We start from the raw sequence: 10,013 nt of genomic DNA, 5'->3' as shown, positions 1-10,013 counted from the left end.
TGGGAGCATAAGCTTTCGTGGGTAAGAACCTCACTTCTTCTTGCATCTGAAGAAGTGAGGTTCTTACCCACGAAAGTTTATGCTCCCAATACTTCTGTTAGTCTTAAAGGTGCCACAGGACCCTCTGTTGCTTTTTACAGATTCAGACTAACACGGCTACCCCTCTGATACTTAACATAATGCAGGAGAGTTTGGCTGAGGTCACAGTTGTGCGACAGCATATTCAAGAGAGGTTGTGCCTGGCCCTGCATAAGGGGAGGAGAAAGGCAAAAAGAGCCTTCTCTCTCCCTTCAAGCCCCACCCTCGCATGCCTGCAGGGGCCAGGTACAGTTCTATGGGGGATTAGAAACCAGCAGCATTAACCTACCAGATGGGGCCATGGGGAGGCGGTGTGGAGCTGGTGGCTGGCCTGGAGTTGAGTGAGTGCTGCATCCTTTCACAGGGCTAGGGAGTTGCTACAGCACTGTCTCCCACACACAGTCCTCAAACATTGCTCCTAGGGCTGCTGCTGTGATGTGGTCTCACTTCCATCTGTCTCCACCTCCATTCACAATTGGGCCCTGAGTCTGTTCCCTCGCATTGAGGAAAATGCCTTCAGTTTTCTTTACCTGGAATGCCCAGAAGAGCAGAACAAGAAATGAATTAATGTTACTAGGTTCGGTGATATTAATCCTCTTACAAGAAGCTGAGGGTCCCCCGCAGCATACTTTGAGGGAGAAGAGCTAGTTGAGCCTGTCGGAAAGCTTCTCTTTTGCATAGTTTGCAACAATGTATAAATATGCCAGGGTAACAGTGTTCTCCTGTTAAGCATGCTAGCCATCTGGAGTGGGGGATGGTTTCCAGTTAGCCACTGCAAATTTGTATAAGAGAGATAGAAGTATTTCTAGGTTTTCTAAGACCTTCTAGTATTTTATTAAAAAGTGCTGATGTCTGTTAAACAGCAGTAGCAAGTCCAATTATTTAATCAAGCGGTTTCCAATTCCTTTCTCTAGGAGTGCATAATTGATGAGGATTGTGAGATAGGGAAATACTGCCAGTTCTCCAGTTTCGAATACCTATGTCAGCTCTGTAAAACCCAACATTCAGTAAGTACTGAATTCTTGTATGGTCTTCAAAAACTGTCTCACCACATAAAGGACCATCGTTAATAGCCGTTGACCAAAAGTGATATCTCTATTGGTTAAGTTCTGTTTGGGGGGTGGGGGGGGGTGAAGGGTATCACAGCAGCAAACACTGAATATGCATATACAGAATGCTTTTTCTTGCCCTGCATATTCTTGTGTGTGTTATAAGGATTCTATTCACTGGTGCTTTAGGACTCAGTCCAACTCCGGTTGACTTCAGCTAGAGTTCAATCAGACACTTATAGAAAAGAATTAGTGACTTTGCTGCCTAACATGATAAAAATGACAAGTTGCACATTGCGTCCATACACCTACATGAACATGCTCCATTTGTGTTTGTGTAACTCCCTCCCGCATGGGTCATTAAGTGTTTGAATCTGGGAACTTAAGAGCAAACCTCTGCCATTTCAGCTAAAGGATTAACTCCCTCAGCTGGTAGCAATAGTAGGTTATCTTCTCACAGGGCTGTCAATGCTAGGAGGTAGTGCTCCTTGTGCTTAGAGTCCTGCTAAGAGTCAAACGGAGTCTTTTCATTAAATGTTTTTATCTCCATATCCAGATGTATTTTTCATTCATATTCCTTTGCTAGCCTGGAGTGAAACTAAATATTTGTTCAAAAACTATATAGTCCATAGCGCCTAAAAGGAACAAATAAGCAAGTCCTGCTGCAAGTTCTTGTTACCCACAGGATATTATATTCTAAAAACTGCTGTGTGAGGCCATTATTCTGCAAAAACGTACACAAACATTTAGCTTGAAACACATGAATAGTCCTATTGACTTCAGTGGGACTCCTGGTGAACCTTCATTTTAGGAAACCAATCTTACGAACAACCATTTTTTCCAATTAGGAAGGAATAGCATGTCCTTCCTAGTGATGTCAAAGAACAAGTTGACATTCATTTCAACACATAGGAAATTGCTTTACAATGGTTTAAAGGACAAGAAGAAAGCCATGCAGTTCACTGTACTGTAATTTACACACACTACTTAGTTTTGAGATGTTCAACTTATGAAATTCTCAGTCCCTAATTAGTTCATAAAATAGGAGTTCTACTATACTCACATACTTAACGTTAAGCACATGTGTAAGTCTTTGCAGGCTCAGACCCCAAGTGACAGTGAAAAGACCTGCTTGACAGTATTTTAATGGGCTTTTTTTGGTTTTGTTTCATCATTGTACTACTGCGATTTAGATAAACCCAAAGCAAGAACTGAGATTTTACAGGATTTTATGTAAAAACAGGAGATTTTATATAAACATGAAATGTCCACATTTTGCATAGTGTTCAGTAGAATATTTGTAGCCTATTGTATATTAAAAATGGGCCCTAGACACAGCCCAGCTCTAAATAGCCTCACACTGCAAGGTGGCTTGAGATCCAGTCCTGGATTCCTATCCAAATTTTGCAAATAACCCTTGCTTAATAATGAGCAGAGGGTACAGGCCCTGAGTGTAGTCCCCCAAAAGTCTCACTCCCAGGAGGGGAAACCCCTCTGTCTTTGGGAGGCATGCAATATGCATGCATATTGGGGTGGGCTGTACACAGAGAACCCTGTTGTCACAATTCTGAACCCTGAAGTTACCAGGAATCTGAGAGATGGCTAATCAAATTATTAAAAAAAAACAACACACAGTGCATATAGGTATGCATACCAGGTATGTACCACTGGTACATTTGGAAAGCTGTTGTCCTAGGAACTATCTTTCTCTGGGGACTTTGCTTTCCTTTTCCCTCCTTTGAGTGGGAGTTGGCCCTTTCTTTTAAGCCTCTTGATTATCAGCTAGAGGGTGCAGCACTGCTTTAAAGTGATTCAGATCTCTCCGGGATCTAGTTTTCCCTTTGCAGTTAAGGTTAAGCACATGAATAGTCCTGTTTTAACCTATGGGATTAGTCACATGCTTAAAGTTGAAAACACACGGAGAGCTGCTTACAGGATCTGGGCCTTAAGTCTGTGCTTATCCTTACCAGTGGTTGCTATGCTTTAGTGCTGAGTTCAATGCTGGTGCTAAAAAGAGAATTTTGTTGCAGTGATTTTTCCCTCTCCTTCTTCTAAGCCTTGCTCTCGAGATGTTGAATGCTGTGGAGACCAGCTTTGCGTCTGGGGTGAATGTGTGGAAGCTGCATCAAAAGGCGAGAATGGCACAATTTGTGAAAATCAACATGACTGTAATCCTGGGACATGCTGTGCTTTTCAGAAAGGTAAACTGGTTTTGCTTTTTTTATTCTATTCATTTTATAGTGCAAGAGGATCTTCAACTCAGCGGAAGTAGCTAACTCTGTGTGTAAATTAATGGGTAATTCTCTCCTTTGCTCTGTGGAGTGTGTTGTGATAAAGCCTTTAGAATTCAGTTAGAGTTGGGAGGGAGAAGGCACTTCCTACAGGACTGCATTACCGTGAAAGTGACATTCTTCAAACATTCTAGATCGGAATGGTGTGAGCAAATAGAAGAACGCAGGGTATAGTGTGTTTGTAATGGGCAGCTACAGTCATTTGAAGACAATATAACAGCCTTGCCCAATTTTCATACGAAGGAGAAACCTAGTGTGTTTTACTTTTTGCCTTGTAGAGTGGAAAATATTTGAGAGTCTCAGTTTGCTCTGTCAAAAACCACTTTTGCTTCCCCTGAACGGCCCTTCCCACATTAGAGAGAGGGAGACCACCAATACAGGTGATTGCATAAATGTGAGGTTCTAGCATGAAATACTGTTGGGTATTATGATGCAGTCCAGTACACAACAGTGTCCTGGACAGGACATGAACTAGAAGGGCACTACAGAACACCCCATTAGCCCACGAGAGAGTCTGAGGCTTACAGAAGTGAAGCTTGACATAGTGAAAGACAAATAAGCAATTTGTTTCTTCAGGCCTGGGCCTCGCTCTTTCCACCCAGTCAATCCCAAGCCTTTGTCTGCTTATCCACGACAGTCTTGTGTGTCGCCCTCATGCCCCTCCTCCCTTCTGCAGTATTAGTGCCAACCTCAACATTTCCTCTAGTCCAGGGAGACCATTTTCTATGTTGCTACCTATATTGGCCTCTCCCATGACCAAGAAGCCGCCTCACATCTTTGGACTTGGGATGACTTCTGCTGCTTAGAACCATTGTATCAGAGTGCTAGGGAATGTCACGTGGAATGGGAAGAAGGCCCATTTCAGGCACCATCCAAGTTGAGTCAGTTGGGTGTGCGCAGTTTTTCCTTGTTAACGCTAAATACAGAGCACTATAAAGGAGACTTTGCTTTGCAGAGAACAGTTTTGGATTATTTCCTTGTTCATCAGGGTTTTCTTTATTTTAAAATATCTACAGAATTTGGTGAGCTTCAACAGGGACTCTTCTGTAAACCTCTCCCCTAAGAAGAAACAGGAAAGAAGGAGCAACTTTAGCAAGTCTTCTGACTGCTAATATCACTTCCCCAAGTGGGACTCAAATCCTGCTCCTGGATCCCATAGAAGCCAATCGCAAAACATCAACTGGCTTCACTAGTGTAGGGCTGGACATATAGTGAGGGGAACACACTGTTCCCTGAACCCCAGTTTCTTCTGTGATATGAGCCAGCAATAATTGCATTTGAAGCAGTACCATTCCAGTATCGTGCTGAAGATGATTATTTAATCAATACAAACCCTTCACAGCAAATTTGACTCAAGTCAAAGTTAGCTCCTGACTTGATAAAAAATGCTTAGAACAAAGCCTGTAGCTGAGTGGTTCTCAAACTTTTGTACTGGTGACCCCTTTCATATAGCAAGCCTCTGAGTGTGACCCCCCCCTAATAAATTAAAAATACTTTTTTATATATTTAACACCATTATAAATGCTGGAGGCAAAGCAGGGTTTGGGGTGGAGGCTGACAGCTCGCGTCCCCCCATGTAATAACCTTGCGACCCCCTGAGGGGTCCTGACCCCCAGTTTGAGAACCCCTGCTGTAGCTGTAGAGGGAAAATCTAAAGTTAATGAAAACGGTGATTATTTCCCTGCCCAGAACAATGGTATTAAAGCTTTAAAGGAGGTACTGTTTAAATACCACCACCACCTAACTCTTATGTAGCTCTTTTTATTGGTAGATCTCAAAGTGCTTTACAGAGGTGGTCAGTATCATTATCTCCATTTTACAGATGAGGAAACTGAGGGAAAGTGATTTGCCCAAGGTCACCTAGCAGGCCAGGAATAGAGCTTAGGTCTCCTGAGTCCTAGTTAAGTGCCCTCTCCACTAAGCCCCACAGCCAGAACAGTGCAAAGGGACACTAGTGTAGATGAGAATCAGGCCTAATATATTATGTTGTAAATTCAGCTTTATACACCAGTCTAGGGCCTTGAGTAATTGCAGAAGATTTGTTGAAGGTTTCATTCTTTTAATCATTTTGGTTAATTGTGATCTTAATGGTAAAAGTCTGTTGTATAATCTTAGAAAAAACAACCTGCTCAAAGCTCTTTCATGAAGATTGCTGTTGTCTTTTTACATCACTTGCTATTGTGAGAATGACAGTTCAATAATTCAGTTTTCCCAAATATTTCTAAGATAATCACCAACAGCTGTAGGAAGTTAACTTTCTTCTTTGAGTAGCAACCCTATGGGTGATCCACATCTGCCTCAACATGGAAAAAAAAATCTATCCTCATACCCACTCAATGCAGAGAATTCATTGGGGCTACTCTAGACTCCACCATAGCCAGGCAAACGTGCGCAAGGACAGATTTACCACAGAGTCCAGTCTTGTTTCAAAGATACAACAAAGCCTGCAAACCACAGCATGGACTTGTCTATGACTTCTGGGCTATATGGCAGCCTGTACATTTGTGATACGCTTAGTAAGGCTACACTCTGTCTTCAGCCTGCCTAATAATCGTCCATACCCCAAGCAAGCACAGTCTGTGTGAATGGGTGTCAGTACCTCGGAGGGTTCTCTACTCTCTCCGTTGGTGGAAAGATCTATGAAAGGTGTGCAAGGACCATCACTACAGACTACTCCCTGGTGGGCACACACTGCCAGAATCTCAGCTTCACACTCAAGGAACATAGCCTCCTGAGGAGTCCAACCTCCATATCAACACATTGGAGCACTGAGAAGCTTGTTACGGAGGCAAGCACTTCCTACCCCACATCAGGGGCCATCCAATCAGCATAATGCTGGACAACAGAGTAACAGTGTATTATAACAGTCGTAAAGGAAGTGCAAGATCCCAGGCCTTGTGTGCTGAATCTATAAAACTATGGATCTATCACACTGCATACAGATCTCAGCGCTTTATGTACCAGGACTACAGAACACAATGGCGGATTCCCTCAGCAGACATTTCAGCACTGACCACAAGTGGGAGCTGAACAATGAGGTATTCTGAGAGAGATGCCTTACTTGGGGCCATCCACAGATATATTTCTCTGCAACTCCATTCCTTGGCTCTGCATACTGCTTTACACTTGTCGTCAGGCTCCATTATTGCTGAAAGTCCTGAACAAATTGAAACAAAAAAATTAGTTGACATCCTCAGAGCACCATTTTGGCCCAGGCAGGCGGGGTTACCAGAACTGATCCACCTGTTTCTGTGACTGAACCACCTCACCCAGGAATCAGGATCAAACACTAATCTGAATCTGTCAGCACTTCACTGCAAGGCTACTAGATGGCTCTCAGGTATAGAGCAAGATTGCTCCCCTGATGTACAAATCCACCACGAGACCTCAGCTTCGTCCTCAAGGTGCTGACGAAAACTCCCATTTGAACCTATGGCAAACTGTTCCCTTCTTCATCAGTCCCTTAAGACCATGTTCCTGGTAGCCATCACCTCAGCCAAGAGAATAGGGGAGCTTGGAGTCTTGATGGTGGACTCCCTATACGGTGTTCTGTCATGACAAGGTGACACCATGTTCACACCCTCCCTTCCTTGCCAAGGTTTCCTCAGAATTTCACATCAACCTGTAGATTCACCTCCTGGTGTTTTATCCCAAGCCTCGCTCTTCAAGAGAAGAGTCGAGCCTTCAACACACTGGATGTAAGAGCACTTGCCTTCTGCCTAGGGAATACTAGGACCCGTTAGGGCTTCACCGAGGCTTTATATCTCAGTTACAGAAAGGACAGGTGATTTCCAACTAAAAGACTATCTAGATCGGTGGCAGGATACTCCTTAACCTGTTATGAAGCCTCAGAGGTTCAGCCCCCTCAGAGTCATTACTCATTCCACCAGAGCTCAATCTACCTCAGTAGCCCTGTTGAAAAAATACCTATTTCACACATCTGCATTGCAGCCACCAGGTCTTTGCTACACACATTTTTCTGAGTGTTACACTCTTGTGATGACTTCCAGAGCTGACGTGGCTTTTGGCGAGGCTGTTCCACGATCTGTACTGAATCTGCCTCCTCAGCAGCCCCCTCCCCCCATGATCGGGATACTGCTCTGGAGTCACGCAGCCATAGGGACACTACTCAAAGGAGGAGGTGAGGACACATTGTACAGTAACTAGAGTTCTTCAAGATATGTCCCCCATGGGTCGGTCCACTACCCGCCCTTCTTCCGCTCTGCTTTGGAGTCTCTCATTGGACTTCCATGCTTAAGAAAACTGGAGTGGTGCTGAGTCCACATCTCCCAATATCGCCTTGTATCAGGACATGAGGGTGTCCAGGGCACAGGCACGTACCCATAGTTGACAAAAATCTTTGATCAAGAGTGCATAGGCATACACATCCTGATGTGGAGCAACTGTAGGAACACACATCTTGAAGACCACCACTTACTGTACCAACTAAGTGACTTATCTTTTCAATTTGCCTCTAATTTTTTTAATGGCAATGCAAGGTCTTTTGTTAATTAAAAGTCACCATCAGGGAGCGGAGTGTGTGTGTGTGTTTGTCAGGACCTGCATTTGGATATTCCTGAAACTCTTGTACTTCCAGAGTACTGATGTATATTGGAGTGCTTTCCTTTTCTGGTCATCTTTGCTTTCAATATCAAGAGTCCCAAACTGAACAGCATTCTGGTAAATAACTCCTCTCTCTAAAGGGTGAATTTTACCTGTGTGCGGAGGGTTAGCATAAGGCCTCTCTGACATAAGTTCCACTTGAGTCCATTTTGCTTTTTTGATCTGTCACTGTAGTTTGTTTTTGGTGTAAGGTTTTTTTTAATAGTGGGGCGGGGGTTTCCTAAATTAATTAATACATTTGTTTGTGGTGACTTCTTGTAATCCTGACTATTTTTTGAATAACTGCAGTGCACATTTATTCCTTTCAAAGAAATCATAAAAAAAATAAATTGGAAAATAAGATGCAAAGTCCTGCATCCAGATCTAAAACCAAAAAATCATGGTAGGTTTCAACAGTTACTGCTCACTGCTGCCTCCTTTGTAGGATGGTATGTTCACCCATTTTTATAAAATACCTCTCTTCAGGGGAAGGGCATCAATTTATTGTCAAATCATTGCTGGCCTTTTGGTGAAGAGGATGGGGATTGTCTTAGCCTGAACATGAGGCAGAGCCACAGTATAAATGATTTGAAATCTTACTCCGTCTAGTGGAAAGGCAGGTGAGAGATACACCTCTCCCATGGGTGAGGGATTGAAAAGAGCTCCTGGCTCACTGTGAATCTTTCCTATGCAGAACTGACTAGTTACCCTGTGGATCAAAAATCCTTATGGATTTATCATTTTTGCATGCAGATCTTCTGTTTCCTGTGTGTACTCCATTACCTGCAGCAGGAGAACCTTGCTATGATCCTTCAAACAAACTCCTGAACCTGATCACATGGGAACTGGAACCAGATGGAGTGCTTGAGCGCTGCCCATGTGCAAATGGCTTGATATGCCAGACTCACAGGTAAGGCCTGGGAAGGATCAAAAGCTTTTTTCACCAGAGACTCTTTGAACCCTTTCAAGGTTTGTTTGTGTGAAACACCCCCACTCTGCACTGAGTAGTTCCTTGTTGGAAGCTGCTCAGTGTTGTGAGCTCTGAAAATCTTGACTGCCTTCTTCACCACTAACTGGAAAAAATCCTCACTGGTATAAAAATGTCTAAAGCCTTTTACATTGTCCTAACAGACACTGCTATTCTCGCCTGTCAGGAAGTGGCTACTGATATTTGTGTAGTCATTAGCAAGGGGGCAGTGGATTGTCATTGCAGGTGGTGTTTGATACAGTCACAGTTGAACTGCACTTTAGAAGGCGCACAGTGTATTCCTGGTTTTTGTCCAGTGTCATGCAGGGTATTTGATCTGATTGTAATTGAGACTGTAACCCCCCTTTCCTCCCTGGGTTACTCGGTAGCAGGGAACACTCACCTGTGTGCCTGGGCACCTGATGTTGTTGATATTAAAGAAGATCCTGAGTATCCCAGTGGTGCTGTTGGATAGATGGGAATCCTCTGCTGCAGTCCCTTTACTCCTAAAGGACTTTAAAATTGGCGGTGCCTCCACCTGGCTGGCCCCTGTACACACACAATATAATCTCAAAAGTACCAACTCAAAAACACCAATTATAAATAATATACATCCAATATACATAAATTAGAGTTCACACACCTTTACTTAACAATTTAAAAAAACAGGGTATAACCGTCTAAAACAGGGGTAGGCAACCTTTCAGAAGCGGTGTGCCGGGTCTTCATTTATTCACTTTAATTTAAGGTTTCGCGTGCCGGTAATACATTTTAACGTTTTTTTAGAAGGGGTCTCTCTCTCTCCAAGTCTATATTATATAATTAAACTATTGTTGTATGTAAAGTAAACAAGGTTTTCAAAATGTTTAAGAAGCTTCATTTAAAATTAAATTAAAATGCTGAACTTACGCCGCCAGCCTGCCCAGCCCGCTGGGTGGGGGGTTCAGGACAGAGGGCTGGGTGTTGGGGGGGGGACTCGAGGTCAGAGCAGAGGGCTGGGGTGTGTGGAGGTGCAGGGCACAAGGC

General features: G+C 43.5%; 1 protein-coding gene across 1 annotated transcript in view; it reads left to right on the top strand.

Annotated features, from left to right (window-relative positions):
• The window catches only part of DKK3 (dickkopf WNT signaling pathway inhibitor 3), a 54,941-nt gene that overhangs the window by 40,070 nt on the left and 4,858 nt on the right, over positions 1–10,013 (top strand). Inside the window, exons 4-6 of the mRNA XM_029911519.1 lie at positions 993–1,085; positions 3,184–3,328; positions 8,774–8,930. Of these exons, the coding sequence (XP_029767379.1) occupies positions 993–1,085; positions 3,184–3,328; positions 8,774–8,930 (395 nt within the window). The remainder of the gene's footprint in view (positions 1–992; positions 1,086–3,183; positions 3,329–8,773; positions 8,931–10,013) is intronic.

The sequence above is a fragment of the Terrapene carolina genome, unplaced genomic scaffold (assembly GCF_002925995.2).
Source record: "Terrapene carolina triunguis isolate 2854851 unplaced genomic scaffold, T_m_triunguis-2.0 Scaffold96, whole genome shotgun sequence".
Taxonomy (NCBI): Eukaryota; Metazoa; Chordata; order Testudines; family Emydidae; genus Terrapene; species Terrapene triunguis.
This window is presented reverse-complemented; position numbering and strand designations above follow the sequence as displayed.